This window comes from Bufo gargarizans, chromosome 2 (genome assembly GCF_014858855.1).
Source record: "Bufo gargarizans isolate SCDJY-AF-19 chromosome 2, ASM1485885v1, whole genome shotgun sequence".
Classification (NCBI taxonomy): domain Eukaryota; kingdom Metazoa; phylum Chordata; class Amphibia; order Anura; family Bufonidae; genus Bufo; species Bufo gargarizans.
This window is the reverse complement of record NC_058081.1, coordinates 718,110,067-718,126,939: the sequence shown is the minus strand read 5'-3', so window position 1 is coordinate 718,126,939 and position 16,873 is coordinate 718,110,067. Positions and strand designations below refer to the sequence as shown.

Genomic DNA, 16,873 nt, shown 5'->3' with positions numbered 1-16,873 from the left:
CCAGAGAACGTGAACTAACCTGGGCATTGAATTTGAGAAGGTTGTCAGATCCCAACAAGCATCTGATAGGGACGGAGGAGCTGTGCAAATTTAGGTTATGATATAACAATCCCCAATGGGAAAACAGGCCACAGCGATCTACCTATCCTTAATTATGAAAACTTTTGTAATATCCTTTTACCCCTCTAGTTACTCCTCTTCTAAAAGGCTCTTCATTCTTTAAACAGGCATTTGAAGCATCACCTTTCTGCCTAAATTAGGGAAATATCTATTGCTTTGCAGCAGTTAGGCCTGGTTCACACGTCAGTGATTTGGTCAGTGTGTGTTCAGTAATTTCCATCAGTGATTGTGAACCAAAACAAGGAGTGGAGTCTACACAAAAATAGGGCATAATGTAAAGGTTTCCGAGGCTTTTTTTTCTGACATTGAAGGCTTAGAGATTAGTTCTTCTATCCACTTCTCTGTAGTATTCCCTGATAACCTTCTAATTTTACTCACATTTTTAGGATAGGAAGGCCTTCCCTAAAATTATTAATGGGGGTTTCGGAGGCTTTTAAGAAATGTTTTTTGATGATGACCAATCCTGGATAGGTCATCAGTACCTGATTGGTGGGTGTCTGACACCCGGGACCTTTATAGTGATAATGTAGACACCACTACTATGGTGGCGGTGCCAGCGGTGTTGAGCTCAAGCCTGACAGGCTCCTGCCGAATTTTGAAGTCAATAGATGACCGCAGCACTCACTGTCTTAAAAAATTTGAAGGTTTATTCACCAACTCAGCGACATTTAGACTATTCAGAGTCTTTCTCAAGCAGACAGCCGGGACCCCCACGATCAGCTGTTTGAGAAGGCAGCAGCGTTCAGAGTAGTGCCGCGGCCTTCTCTCTGCTCACCAAGCACAGCGCCGTACATTGTATAGTGGCTGTGCTTGGTATTACAGCTCATCCCCATTTACCTCAATGAGGCTGAGCTGCACCTAGGCCATATGACTGATGAACGTAATGGTGCCCCGCTGCCTTCTTAAACAACTGATCGGCATGGGTCCCAGGTGTCGGACCCCCACCGATCAGATACTGATGACCTATTCAGAGGATAGGTCATCAGTAAAAAAAAACTTTCAGAAGACTCCTTTAACATTTATTGGCAAATCATCAAACTTTACAATTAACTAGGATAAATCTGGTGCAGAGCCAGAGAGCTCAGACACGCTGTTCTGTTCCCTAACAGCCTGCAGGAACTCCTAACCTAAGGTCTAAGCCATTGGTAGAAGAATTTAATCCCAAGAGGAATGTAACATGGCTTAAAACAAACTAAAAATTTCTCAACCAGTCCCTAACCTACTTTCTGAGACACACTGCAAACTGATTTCCCATCCTCTACTAAGAAAACATCTCCCCCCTCTCTCTTAGGAAAAGCAACTTAAAAATAACTTATTCAAAAACAAATATCAAGCTTGTTCTCGCTCATTTGGTTGGCTTCTCTATACTGTTCCAAGGAGAAGCACATAAAATACAGAACCAGTGAGTGACCACCTCAACTTGACTAACAGTAAGTAATGCTGGCAGTGGATGGAGTTCTTCTTTCTAGCCCCTCAGAGCATTTTGACCCTCCAAATACAGCCCATTAGCTTTTGTACTAATCTTCAGCCAAACATCTAAGTCCGCTTCATTGATTACAGTCTTTGAAGAACTGTTGAACAAAGCTCAACAGATATATCGTCTTGAAGAACTAATCAGCTGGGAGAACCGTTCTTACCCTTTCTTTAAAGAGGACCTGTCACCTGTCTATTTTAGTAAATTGCATTCCATGTGAAATGGCTATTCTGGGGTATTTATTCTTATGACTATGTTGTGCTGTTCCTCTTTTATTTCTGCTCGGAGTTTGTGAATTAAGGTACAACTGGGTATTACCAGTTGGGGGTGTGTCCCTACACAATCTGACTCTGGCCAATCAATACTGCAAGTGATAGACACTCCCTACTGGTAACACCCAGCTGTACATTCATTCATAGCGTCATAAGAATAAATGCTTCAGAATTGTTATTACATGGGGAATGCAAATAGTTGCTGAAACATTCATGTCAGGAGAGCGGACAGGTTCTCTTTAAAGAATAAGCATCCACAATGACTGGTCTAAGAGCCACCCCTTTACCCTACCCCTAAAACCAGTAGTTACTGCCCACTTCCCCCATCTCCCCCACAGTTTTCGCTCATCCCTCTTTCCCTTCTTTAGTACAATTTAGAAAAAAATGCTTATTATTATTATAGAATAATTCAGGAGATGCCCGGGTTCTACCAGCATGGTCCATGTCACTATATACAAGAAGATGTATAACTTATACCAGCTGTACATATATAATGATATACAGGAGGTGCCCGGGTTATACCAGCATGGTCCATATCACTATATACAAGACATGTATAGCTTATACATCTTCGTTTTTGTAGTGATATGGACCATGCTGGTATAACCTGGACATCTCCTGTATAAAATTTTATATGTACAGCTGGCAGAAGTTATACATCTCCTGTATATAGTGATATGGACCATGCTGGTATAACCCAGGCACCTCCTGTATATAATTATATATGTACAGCTGGTATTAGTTATACATCTCCTGTATATAGTGATATGGACCATGCTGGTATAACCTTGGTATCTCCTATATATAATCTCCAGATTATACCAGCATGGTCCACATCAGTATAAAAAGCAGCATACTCAAACCAAGCACCTCCTTCCTTTTATTACCACACTGCTGAGTCGGCTGGAGAAAGGAGGAGAAGAAAATACCAACGTTTGTGACTTGCAATGTGTATTATCAATGCTACGGAAAATGTGATCCTTCTTCTCTCCTACTTACCTTGACAGGGTTTCTCTTCTGTTTTCCTTTCTTTCTCTGCTAGCCATGTTCATCTCTGTGTCAATACTGGACATGGTAGTGTGGGCAAAACTAAGACCAGAGGCAGTCATAGTGTCTTCCACCTTACCTTAGTGAGACTGGATCCAGGACAGCTCTTTCTTGAAAGGTCCTTACCTGCATTGTATTCCCAAGGTGTATCCTAAAAGCCTAGTTCATTCATGCAGTGTTCCTCAACTCAGCATGATTTGAGACTATCCCACAGAATGAATACCTGTGTTAAGTCCTGAGCCATTGACACTAATTACTGTATATCACCTGCTCCATACTAAGTAAATACTGAAAACATGACTAATTAAGTGAGCTCTGAAGACCGGAGTTGAAGAACACTGATTTAATGCACTTTTTTCAAGACAAAAAGCACACACTTGGCAATATTTGTTAATTTGAACTTAATTCTTTGCTTTTACCTATTGGTATTCATAATTAAGAGTTAAAGTACAACTATAGGAGTAAGTAGTATACTTGTGAAAGAATGTAAAACTATAAAAAGTTAATAAAATAGCAAAGATTTACTGCATCTAGACCCAAAATGTTGCTTATGTCCTGTACTCTTGTTCATTTCCAACCACCGTTGAGCCTGTGTATGGACTAAACTGCAGTGATGTTTCACCCAGAGCAGCATAATGTGGAATAGTCCACACAAAAGCCCAAAAGGGTTTGGAGGCAAGCAGCAGCATCCAGGTAGAAGGAAATGATAAAGGTGAGAACATTATAACTTATTTCTCAGTGACAATCTTTCCTCCCACATTCACATTTTTCATCGGTCATCAGGCCAGGGCAAATGAGTGCCGATAGATGTGTTCATCCATCAGCGCTTGCACTTCCCTCTAAAAGGGACGTGTTCTGAAAAACTTCACTGGCATGTGAAGCCCGCCACCCTCTCAGGCTTCCCGGATGGGCATTTATAAAAGCTGGCAAGTTTGCTATTAGTACAAGTGGTCAAATACATTAAATAGCTCTTTCCACACTAGAATTTTTCTCTTCCGTCACATTTAATGAAGAGTAGAGAACACGGACCACCTTCTCTCACCCTAACTAATTGGCTGCTAAATTACCAATATACAAATTGGCAATCATTGAGGAATTAGGTAAATGATAACCAAGTGCACAAACCTGGAATTGTGCTTGATGTTGAAGTTGGGGTTGATGTAGGAGCTGTGCTTGGCACTGGTGTTGTAGTTGATGGTTCGGCTGCAAATAAGAAATTAAACAAAGGAAACGACAGATGTTACTAAAGCGTTATATGCATAGTTACCTATTACAAAGTCGTGTTTGTTTGGGTGATGGCAGTTTTTCCACCACTGTTGCAGTAGTGGTCACTATTAGAACTTTTTGTTCTAAAATATGTCAGAAAAGTTGTTTTTATCACTTGCACATGTACTGTGCTGGTTCTTCAAAATAAGAACAAAAGAATTAACAAAATGTAAAAATGAACGGGTGGTTATCTTCATGAAATAATACCCAACATGGTCTGCGTTACAAAAATATCCTAAAATTTGCACCATAACTGTGCAACCATTTCAAGAACCCAAAATTATTTAGAACCTGCTCCCCAGCAAAAAATGAGAGTGAATGAATAGATGTCACGTTAACAGATAAAAAACTTACTACAAGGGACGCATGTCTTTTTGACTGGATCATAGTACTTGTCATGGCCGCATTGGTAGCATCCTGTATTAGAGAAATGTAGTTTAGAATTACATTATTACATTCTGTTGACGCTCTCATATGTTGTGATGTCTATAAGGGATATATTATTTAAAAAAATTGTATTCATGACTACTTTAAAGGGAATCTGTCACCAGCAACCTCTCTGTTTGCAAAACACTTAGCTGGGGTTCCCCTGATTAAAATGTGTTTTTTTCTATTTTTGATCTGAGTTTTGTTCCTGAGTTAAGATACCTTTTCATAATATGCAAATTAGGCCCTTGGTGCAACAACTGCATCGCGTTGCTCTTGATACACCCAAGCTCCGCTCTGTTCTGTGGCCAGCAACGAGGGAGGGGCTGGCCACTGAAATGAGTGGAGTTTAGGTGCAAAAAGAGCAATGGTGATACCCTCATTGCAACTAAGGCCTAATTTGCACATTAAAAAAAGTATAATGCTAGAAGTCTATCTGCAGTCTTGTTCTCAGCAGCGAGGGGGAAGCTTGGCTGAGCGCTTCTGACTCCTCATTCTAGCGATTCCCTATGACATATCAAAAGTTTGAAAAAAGTGTAGTTACTCTTTAAGTGATATACATAGACATCAATCAGCCATAACATTTAAACCAACTGCCTAATATTGCGTAGTTCACAATTAAGACATGGACTCCATAATAGCCCTGAGGTGTTATGTAATATCTTCCACCCAGACATTACCAGCAGATCCTTTACGTCCTGTAAGTTGCAAGGTGGAGCCTTCATGGATCATACATGCATTAATAAACTTTGGTCACCCATGACCCTGTTGCTTCACAGTGGTCCTTACTTAGTGGTAGTGTACAAAGCATTGCATAGAGGGCACACCCCACAAGACTTGCCGTTTTGGAAAAGCTCTGACCCAGTCGTCTAGCCATCGGAATGAGACCCTTCTCAAAGTCATTTACATTCTTACTCTTGCCCATTTTACCTACTTCCAACATATCAACTTCAAGAACTGACTCTTCACTTGCTGCCTAATAAATTTCAACCCCTGACATGGGCCCTTGTCATGAAATAATTTGTGTTATTCACTTCACCTGTCAGTGATGTTATAATCCTAGGTTTCCAAGCCAAAGCCAGGAATGGGTGATAAGCAAAGGGCACATGTAACGGAATCTTATTCCCTTTTTGAATACATGTCTGGTTTTGGCTTCAAAAACGGCATCCCCTGCTTGTGTGATCTCCTGTACTCCAAAGAGGTGGGTATCCCACCTCTCTCCCTCCCTAATGTACAGGATAGTACACATCTACATGCTTCTTTTCTCCACTGCTCCCTGGCTGTCCTTTCTCCATGTCTCTAGAGGGATCGTACGTCTCATGCTAGGCAGCAGAACACTTTCTCACTAGCAGACCTACATTGTGTGTCAGGGCAGTGAATCATTACAGTAATATCTTACACCTTCTAATATGTGTGCCTGCCGGCAGCTGTTAAAAGATGCAGTGTTCGTTAGAAGGGGAGAAATCTTGTTGTGAACTGTAGTTCTTTACATGGTAATCCCACCCACTGCAAGCCATAGAAGCATTAAAACAAAGGTGCATTACAGATATGGGCAAGATGATAAAAAAAAAAAATCTGATATTTGGGGCATTACCACACATATTAGTATTTTTCTATATTTTTATTAAGTTGTGAAAAACTCTTTAATGTCAGTTCTTGAAAAGAATATAATTCCAATTGCTTAGAGCAGCTAGATGAATACAATGAAGACTGTGAACAGCTTCAGACAGGACATAGCGTAATATAGACCTGTCTTGACAGCAAGAATGGAAACGTACACTATAACTATATAACAAGTAAATATATTGACTTGGTACTATATTTTCATATGACTTGGTCATATGGTAAAATGAGTATTCAGTAAGCAGTGAACTTAATATGAAATAATGATTGAGGTTAGAGAATTTGACCCATTGAAAGACACTGTAAACAATTTACCTGCCGTTCGGATACATTACCTTCATTATTTTGATGAGGATAGTTCTGAGGAGTAAATGGACACTGGCAAGGCTGGTAGTGCCATGTGCAATTTATGTCTGGACTCATTTCATTTCCATTTCCATTCCCAATGTTAATATGTGTGTTTTCATAGTCACAGTAAACGGCTAAACAAGAAGGTGGAAACTCAGATCAGCACAAACAATGGCAGTAGTCGGCTTCCATAAGTAACTATGGACTGTTCAACTAATGATGACAGCCATTCTCAAAGTCATGAAAAGACATTTAGCACTTGGCACAGCATATCCCAGTAACATTGATAAATATCGTTATGGTCTTTGAAGGGGTTTTCCGGGATTTTATTTTTACTGACGACCTGTCCGGATAGGTCATCAGTATCTGATAAGTCCAAACCCAGAACCTCACCAAAGAGCTTTTTGAGAAGGGTCCGTTGCTTGCAGTAGCACTGCATCCCTTATACCAAAGCGTAACTTTGCAATACCTCTGACTAGTGTTAAAACTAAACTTTATTTCACTATATTAAAAGTATCAATAGACTTCTTGGGAACATTAATTAAAATCCTCAGGAGTTCAATGGGTCAGGGTCATATGCCATGTATTAATATACAAATATATGTGTTTGCACTCCATGCTATTACTGGCTTTACAGATTGTGCACCATCTGGGTGTCCAGATAATTTCACTAGGCGCCCTGAACAACTCCTGCCTAAAAACTAAAGTCCTGTGTCTCTACATGTTTCACCCAGCCTCTCGGCGTCTTCAGGGGAAACTATACAGGACCTGTATAGTTTCCCCTGAAGACGCCGAGAGGCTGGGTGAAACATGTAGAGACACAGGACTTTAGTTTTTAGGCAGGAGTTGTTCAGGGCGCCTAGTGAAATTATCTGGACACCCAGAAGGTGCACAATCTGTCAAGCCAGTAATAGCATGGAGTGCAAACACACATATTTGTATATATATTTGATTCTTTGGCTGATCAACTGATCAAGCTAATAATCGGGAACGAGTGTTCTTATGAATGCCTGTTACTGATAATATCTATCCATTCTATCTCATATCTATCTATCTAATATCTATCGATCGGTGTATCGATCTATCTCTATTTAATTCAGTATTTTTTTTCTTTTAAAACTAAATTATTTACTACTAATTTAGTGTTGCTCTTTGCAATTTCTTTTTAGATTTTGACTTCCCTTACTTACTTTACAATTATACTCAGTTTTCAATCATGTGTACAATACAGGATGTCTGACAATTGATGGTGGGAAATTGTGGTTGTCTCTAAGGATAGACCATCAGTAAGTACAATGAACCCGGAAAACCCCTTTACCAACTTCACCGCCCTATCAAGTAAAGGTAATTGTGAACTTACGGCAAAAGTCTGGTGTTCTCCAGTCAACACAAATTCCAGCACTAAGACATGCTGCAGCATAGGCTTGGACAGCTTCACAAAGGCATTCACAGTCTCCTCCTGTGTCACATGCACAAGCATCATTTACACAAGCCTGAAAGTATTTATGATAATACACCTGAAAATAAAAGAGTATGCGGTAAATAAAACGAACATTCAACTAATTCCACCATTGTCCTCAGCTGAACATTTTTGTATTCATACTGCATTTTCAGTGTCCGTTTGCCGTACACACTGGGAAAATTATGTATAGGCCCCAATCATTCGATGTAGGCCAAAGCACCCTGGGCTGATATACATCTATATACCCTTTCTTCTTATGTGTAGATTTGCGTTGTCTGCCTATAACAGTTGTATATTTCTGGAAATAATTCCAAAGTATACCTCCAAAGTATATTGCAAATGCATTTTAAAAGCAGCCTAAGTTTTTGCCCCCTCTCTCCTTCCTTACCACTTTATTGCAGGCCTGAAAAGGTTTAGACGTCAGAACTTGACAACTCTTTTCACCCCAGCTCCTCCGTTTTGGATTTTTTTCACAGGAATCTACGACAGCGTTGACATCCATGCATGTTGGTCTATCTTTCCATGAGTTTATGAACTCAAGCTGAGTAGAAGCCACATATTTGCTTCTTGTTTCAAAGTCATCATTCATGTTTCCATTATAGTTTCCACAAAGACCACATATTGATTCCTGAATGGGAGGAAATTGCTGAATTATTGTAAGAATTATTTCTAGCAAGTACAAGTATGATACAAAGCAAGACATCTGCAGTCACATATTTCATAAGGATGAACAAAATATAGGTCCATTGTTAAGGGCAGTGGGTGTGTGTGCCCACTGTACCAAACAACCGGTTTGGTTTTAGGCTAACCCTATGGGCGTTATCCTGGCAGTGCCCTGTATTCAACCTTTAACCCTGTACAGGAATCCAGACTTCACTGCTGGAAAGCTACCAGGCCTCTACCTCTTGAGATCGCACTGGTGTGGTTGGCAGCAGACCCACTCGGGACAGAGACACTGGTGCAAAGCACCTAGCGGTCAGCCAATATGCGTAGTCTGGAGACAGGATAAAGTCAGGGCAGGCAGCATACAAGCATATTCGAGTGTCAAGTCTGAGGTCTGGGCAGGTGGCAGTAGGGCAACCTGAAACACAGGCTAAGGTCAAGGCTAGTATCTAGAAGTCAGAATTGGTTGTCAAGCAGGAGTTCTGTACACAAGTAGTCAGACAGAATATAACACCTTTTTGGAATACTAGAAACTAGAAACCTACAGCTCAAGCATTTTCCCACTGGGGAGCTGTCACCATGATTTTGGATTATTTTCTGTTGTCATACATGAGTAGTTCTGCAGATAACGAGTCCACATCACAACTTTTTTTTAAAAAATTCCTACTTTTACCCCCTCCCATTTCCTGCAGTCAGGGTTTAAAGCTGGGCTGAAATACATTGTCAGGACTGCTGTTCATGCGCAAAAGAGTTCTTTCCATTATATTAGCACAGCACTGCAATCCAGGCTGTGTATTTCAGAGCAGCTTTCAGTGCTGACAGTGAGGGAATGGGGGGCAGTAGTAAAATATAAAATGGCGAGCTGGACTCCTTATCTACAGTACTACTCATGTATTACTGCAGAAAATAGTCCAGAATTACGGTGACATGTTCCCTTAAACTACCCAGGGACGACCAGCAATTGACTGGGGAAGAATTTACATATGCACGCAGGCCCTTCAAGAGCTCTGTTTAGAAATGATGATTTAGGTGTCCACATAAGCGATGATTTCACCCAATGAATAAGAATTTACTTGTTTATAGTGTGACCATTTACACTGGCCAGTTATCAGTTATCTTATTCGCATCAATGTTCGTTCCCAATAATCAGCCCAATAATAGTCCCTTGTAAATGCACCTTGAGTATCTATCTCTCTGGTCAAAAAAAAATTCTAAAACGTTTACTACAAAACAATTCACTTTTACTGGTTGGGCAATATCGTATATATATCATGGAGTCATATGCACCATTTGCTGTTATAAATCACCCGGTTGTCTTGTATTTTTCACAATTCTAAAAATATGTTTGTGGATGCTAGTGCATAATGACCATTGAAGTGACTATAGATGGTACACCCTTGGTCAGTGTGCACACATGAGCCCAAGACCTAATCAAAGTGAACATGGATGACCTCAGACTTGCACAACTACTAAATGTACATGGTCAAAGGTGTAGCTAAAGGAGAGTGAACAGCTGAATCTGAGCTTTGTACCCGAGGGCCCTTCTATCCAATAGAAAAACACCAGTATTAAACATGGCAGGTGACGGGTCCTGTTATTTTCCATTAGGACCTATGTCAGCTTTGCAAATATCTGTATAAGCACCAAAACACCAAGACGTATCTTTTTGTGACAAATATGAAACAAAGACACATTAGGTCTTAGGATAGACCGGCCAATTAGTGATGGCTGGTTTCATCTATGCCAAAGCTATGTACTCTATAAAAACAAAGGCATATGGTGAAAATGAAGAGGTACAAGCTTTACTTGAAGAGACTCACATACCTTGCCAAGCTTTACTATCTTGATGAACAAATTCATATTCTTGTTCCAGGTGAGTGAGATGTAGAACTTATCAGGGATAGTGATATCAAACATGATGTAGAGGGTGTTGTTCTGTACTAAAATATCCACATCGGGTGTTTCATGGGAGATGGTATATTTTCCATCAAACAACTTTAGCTCTGTGTTCTGTACAATTTAAGATGCAAATTAGTTGCAGTTTATTGATCTAACGTTTGCTAATATCATAATTAGGCTATGTAATGCTAGAATGACTACTGGTATCCTTACCCCAATGGTGACAGTCATGGACCGAGCGCAGGTTGCGCCAGTGGTTCCACAAATTACATTTTCTGTGACTATCTTAAATGAAGACAGCGATGTGTTCAAGCCACATCCATCCTAATGAGAAGAAAACACACATATTAGTCATGTCATATGTGCTATGTCAGGGCTGTGTATGTGGCTGTGTTGAAACCGTACTGTCTGGTTGTACCCTAAGGTATATCAGAACATTTTCAGGTGAATGTAATGGGGTAGTCCATGACTTCAAACTGAAAAGATGCTGGGTGATTCTACAAGACAACAGCTCGAAGCACACATAGAAGTCAACAAACCGAATGGTTGAATAAGAAGAAGATTTGGAATGGCCATGTTATAGTCCTACCCTTGAGGGGGTTTTACGAGACTTTTATTCTGATGCCTTATCCTCTAGATAGGTCATCAGTATCTGATAGGTGGGGTTCTAGCACTCGGATCCCCCATGATCAACTGTTTGCGCAGTAGACTGTTGCGCTGTACATTGTATAGCATCTGTGCTTGGTACCGCAGCTCAGCCCCGTTCACTTCAGTGGGGCTGAGCTGCAACTAGGCCATGTAACTGATAAACATGATGTCAAACAGCCTAGGCTAAGCTGTCAGCACCGGAGCCTTCTCAAACAGCTGATCGGCGGGGGCCCCAGGTGTCAGATGCCCACCGATCAGTATCAGCCCTGTATAAGTATGTACTGCATGATAAAACTATTGTATAATTTAGTGGATATCATATGAACTCTAAGGAGCAGTATAGGGATCTTACAGTGACTAAGGTGTATTCACAGTTCCCATTAAACAAGTATTGTTGTCCGTCGAATGTTTTGATGTGGCTCTCCCCAAACATCATACAGGTGGAGGAACAGTTCGGAGTCTCCTCACATTGCCAATGTCCTCCGCTGCAGGTGCTGTAGAAAAAGAGGTAAATCGTCAAATATAAACTATTGTGCGAGAAGAGAAAGCTGAATGATTCATTATACCATGAATAATCGCTATTGACTCAAAACTGGGCACAACCCTTTATTGACCTGTGATCTTCCATTGACCTGATATTGGATTATCATTCCTGTTGCCTTTCTTACCAGCTCTGACAATCTCCAAACATGGACTCTCCACTTCTGTAAATGATGCCACCATATTCACAGGAACAATCGCTCTCTTCTACACAGCTGCCATCAAGATCCTCATACGTCCCAGCAGGGCAAACACAACCAGCCTCACACTTAGTGGGTACCTATAAATGCAAGCAGATATTTAAAAACAATATCTATCTATCTATCTATCTATCATATCTATTTCCTGTCTATCGATCTATCTATCTTATATATCAGTCTTTGGCCTCCTCAAAAAGTAGGGGCATCCTTTAGCAGTCTGTGTGCCTAGATTGAAATCTATCTAGAGTAGATACCAGTCAATGTTTACCCCACTCCCACCATTCCACTCCACTCCCCAGCGGTGAGGGCTGATAAGAAAAACCAAGTGTGCATAAATTTATGCACACAGGCCTTCAAAAAGTAAAAAAATAGAAGTCAAAATAAATTACCCCAAGTATATTTTTTCAAATCCCAATTGGGCTGTCAGATGGTAGAGATAGCTCTTCAATGTTTTGCAAATGAAATGCACTTAAACTTCCTAATATACTTTAATTTATAAAAATGCATGGATCACAAGATTTCAGTCCCTGTCATTGTGGTCCCAGATGTTTTGAGCTCCTGCTGTAAGTTGTGAAGCCAGCACCCTACTCCATTACAGCTGATTTCAGAGACATAGAAAGGGGTTGACCCTAAAGTGCTTTTCCAACCTCATGTCAATTTTTAACACCCCTCTCCTTACAGGACCTGTTGGGTGAAGCATACTTACCTGCTTCCCAATGATCAGTTCTGACTCCTAGAGTCCACTAATGCTCTCTTTTGGGCTTCGAATGCCGCATGTGAACACCGAAATGTACAGGGCCATGTGCGTCGATGCAGCCAATGACTTTTCTCAGCGGTGACATGTTCCCCAAGCCGCATCTGACCAGTACCAAATGTTTGTGTTCACTAAAGGTCTGGAAAAGACAGTGGTGGACCCTAGGAACTAGAATCAAGCTTCGAGGAGCAAGTAAGTAAGCTTCACCTGTAGGGTGGGGGTTGGGGTTTGAAAACTGATATGGGGCTAGCCAACCCCATTAATCGTGCATCTATACATTGAAAAAAATTTAAGTATAGTTTCAGAATTTGATTATTTAACAAATTTATTTTGTAAAATAAGAGCTTTTTCTGGTGTCAGACAACCCCTTTAAAGGTGGTGACTCAGTAGGAGCTCTATACTTTATATTTTTGGTAAAGGCTTCTCCTCTCTTTTCTGTCTTTAGAGCAAATACATAGAACTGAGATAACACATACGCAGCGGATACCAGTAGCCAGAAGCTGACATGTTGGGGCACAAGCTGCTCCGAATTTATCAGACAGGGACCCACAGGTCTTCATTACTTTAGGAGCCATGCAAGTTTCTTAAAAAAAAAGAGGAATGGTGAGTGGAAGACCTGCAATGACCCATGATAGCAAACACTGCAATGATAAGCCTCAATACCTTCAAAATCCATTGGTTTTCCTATGCAGCTGAGTCTTCCACTGGCGCAATAACTGTAAAATAAGCAGACACAAAAATTAACAAAGTTTACACCAACTGTATGTGCAGCACATGTTACCATAACATATCATGTAATGTTCTAATTTACATTGAGCAGGAAGGTGACATAGGGAGAAACATATGCATAAAGGTAGAGTGGTTGTCCACTTTGGCCAATCCCTACCAGATCCCATTATAGTCTATGGTGTCTCGGAGGGAACGGTAGTATCCAGCAATGCCAGATCCAGTGAACTTGGTCAGACTGTTTTCTGCCGATACACCCACTGGAATCAGGTTACTGAAGGTGTGAACGTAGTCTAATGCAGTAACATGCAGAGTCCTCTAGAGTGAGACATTTTCTTTTTATCTCCCCTCCATCATGGATCATAGAGTAAGGTTTCTGTACAGGGGATGTCCCTCTACTAACTCAAAATTAATAGGAATTTGAAATCACCTTTAAAGGGAATCTGTCACTTATTTCCAGTGTATGTAACAAATAGAAATGCATTCTAGTTCAGGTTACCATGATCACAACTATATCTGTCTTAGGGCTATCGCTGTTTCCAATCGGCAGCAAATGATGTTTGTTTGATATGCTAAGGAGTCTTCCAAGTTCGCGGTGGGGCATGTTTGCAGGAGCCGAAGCCTACCTCTTGCAAGTGCCCAAGCCCCCTTTCATGAAGAGCCCAGGCCCACCTCTACTCAAGTTTCCAGTGCTGCCCCATGTCCGCCCCCTCCTCTGCGAAGTAATCATCTGCACAAAACAAAATGTTTTGCACATGAGTGAGATTTTCGTTGAGACACATGCTGACTAGGCGCCGGAGTTTTGTGCAAATCGTGACATCGCAAAGGAGGGGGTGGACATGAATGCGCAAAGTGCGGCTCCGGGAACTTGAGTAGAGGTGGGCTTGGGCTCTTCATGGAGGCTGCCTCGAGCACTGGCAAGAGTCAAGCTTCAGCTCCTGCAACCGTTAATCACACCCTGCCGGAACCTTGGAAGGCTAATTGGCATATCAAACAAACTTCATTTTCTAAAAACTGAACTAGAATAGATTACTATTTGTTACACACAACGTGTGGATTTCTTTGATATTCTTTCTCAAGCCTTATCCTGGTTGACTTAATCCGTCGGCATCATTTGCTGCAGCTGTGTGGCTGACAAGAATAAAAAGGAGATTCGGGGCTCTGCACAAGAAACAAATCTCTCTGACCACATGAAGAATGAAATACGAATGGGGTTTCTTTAAATATTAAAGGGGTTGTCCAACAAATATGAAAATCTCCTGAGTGCCCCTAAATGTGATCAAATAACAAAAAAATATTATACTCAGTTAAAGGGGTATTCCCATCTCACACAATGAGGGCATATCGCTAGGATATGCCCCCATTGTCTGATAGGTGCTGGTCTCTCCGCTGGGACCCACACCTACAGTGAGAATGAAGCAGGGAGCGCTGTGGCTGGAGGACCCCGGATTTCCCGTGGGTCCGTCCACCAACAATCGCTGCTCCCATAAAAGTGAATGGGAGCGAACCGTGCATGCGCGACCCATTCCTATTCATTTCTATGGGGCAGCGCTTGGCTATTTTGGGCAGAAGAAAATAAAGGAGGGCAGCTGCGCATGCGCAGTGCGCCATCCGTATATTTCCCCGCTCCGTTCTCATTGTAGGTGCGGGCCCCAGCGGTGGGACCCGCACCTATCAGACAATGGGGGCATATCCTAGCGATATGCCCCCATTGTCTGAGATGGGAAAACCCCTTTAATCCCTCTCCATTTCCAGTGCAGTGATGCAGCATGTGACTACTGCAGCCCATCACTGACGTCAGTGGTATACAGCATGAGACAGCCGAGGCTTGTGATTGGCTGCAGCGGTCATGTACCAGATACAGTACCTCTGCATCATCCCTATAGCCTGTAAACACTGCAGTAGCAAGGCCCATTAAGTGATGAGTATCCAAAATTGTACAAATTTTTTACATTTAGGGGCACTCGGGAGATTTTGAAATATGACCAGCAATCGCTTTAACACTTTATTTCAGCACACCAAGATATCATAGACCCAGGGTAAGCAACCTCCGGCACTCCAGCTGTTGTGAAACTACAACTCCCAGCATGCATACCTGCTCTGCTCTTCTAAGAACTCACATGGAAATGAATGGAGCATGCTGGGAATTGTAGTTTCACAACAGCTGGAGTGCCGAAGGTTGCTGATCCCTGTCATAGACCATAAAAGTGATTTTTCCACGCCCTAAGGCCTCTTTCACACGACAGTATGTCCATTTCAGTGTTTTGCGGTCCGTTTTTCACGGATCCGTTGTTCCGTTTTTTGCTTCCGTTGTGGTTCCGTTTCCGTTCCGTTGTTCCGTTCCGTTTTTCCGTATGGCAAATACAGTATACAGTAATTTCATATAAAAAATTGGGCTGGGCATAACTTTTTCAATAGATGGTTCCGCAAAAAACGGAACGGATACGGAAGACATACGGATGCATTTCCGTATGCATTCCGTTTTTTTGCGGACCCATAGACTTTAATGGAGCCACGGAACGTGATTTGCGGCCAAATATAGGACATGTTCTATCTTTAAACGGAACGGAAAAACGGAAATACGGAAACGGAATGCACACGGAGTACATTCCGTTTTTTTTGCGGAACCATTGAAATGAATGGTTCCGTATACGGACCGTATACGGACCGCAAAAAACGGCCCGCAAAACGGAAAAAAAAAACGGTCGTGTGAAAGAGGCCTAATGCCTTGATACAGTCAGTATTCGGTCAGTGATTTCCATCAGTGACTCTAGGTGTGACTTCAAACATAGAACTGGTGCAGGTCATTCCCTGAGATCTTATCTCTGCGGAGGCTCCACAATCACTGATGGAAATCACTGACCAAACACTGACTGAATTCGGGTTCATGCACACAACCGTTTGTGTTTTGCGGTCCGCAAATTGCAGATCCTCAAAACACGGATACCGCCCATGTTCCTTCCGCATTTTGTGGAACAGAATGGCTGGCCCCTAATAGAGCAGTCCTATCCTTGTCCGTTATGTGGACAATATTAGGACGTATTCTATTTTTTTGTGGAGCAAACATACAGACACGGACTGCACACATTCCGTTTTTTTTTTATGGCCCCATCGAAGTGAATAGTTCAGCATATGGGCCACAAAAAAATGGTACGGACAAAAAATACATTTGTGTGCATGAGCTCTACGGCATAAGGCTTCATGCACACTTCTTCATCTGAATTTCAGTCCACAAACAACAGATGTGAAAAATATGGATACCTTCCATGTACATTCCACATTGTTCTCATTTCCAGCCAAAGAACATCTAGAATCAGACATTGCAGCTAGCACATGGATGGCCTAACACTGCAGCCAGGGATGCATGCTGTAGATTGCAATGCAAAGGGTGAAATCGCTACAAAA

General features: G+C 41.6%; 1 protein-coding gene across 1 annotated transcript in view; it reads right to left on the bottom strand.

Moving 5' to 3' along the window:
- Window positions 1–3,303: 3,303 nt before the first annotated feature.
- Window positions 3,304–16,873, bottom strand: part of LOC122926356 (mucin-6-like) — a 50,071-nt gene continuing 36,501 nt past the window's right edge. Inside the window, exons 21-32 of the mRNA XM_044277731.1 lie at window positions 13,406–13,458; window positions 13,219–13,325; window positions 11,917–12,068; window positions 11,601–11,742; window positions 10,814–10,924; window positions 10,526–10,711; window positions 8,427–8,666; window positions 7,937–8,093; window positions 6,564–6,710; window positions 4,534–4,596; window positions 4,039–4,116; window positions 3,304–3,332 (exon numbers count right to left, since the gene is read on the bottom strand). Coding sequence (XP_044133666.1) covers window positions 3,304–3,332; window positions 4,039–4,116; window positions 4,534–4,596; window positions 6,564–6,710; window positions 7,937–8,093; window positions 8,427–8,666; window positions 10,526–10,711; window positions 10,814–10,924; window positions 11,601–11,742; window positions 11,917–12,068; window positions 13,219–13,325; window positions 13,406–13,458 — 1,465 coding nt within the window. The remainder of the gene's footprint in view (window positions 3,333–4,038; window positions 4,117–4,533; window positions 4,597–6,563; window positions 6,711–7,936; window positions 8,094–8,426; window positions 8,667–10,525; window positions 10,712–10,813; window positions 10,925–11,600; window positions 11,743–11,916; window positions 12,069–13,218; window positions 13,326–13,405; window positions 13,459–16,873) is intronic.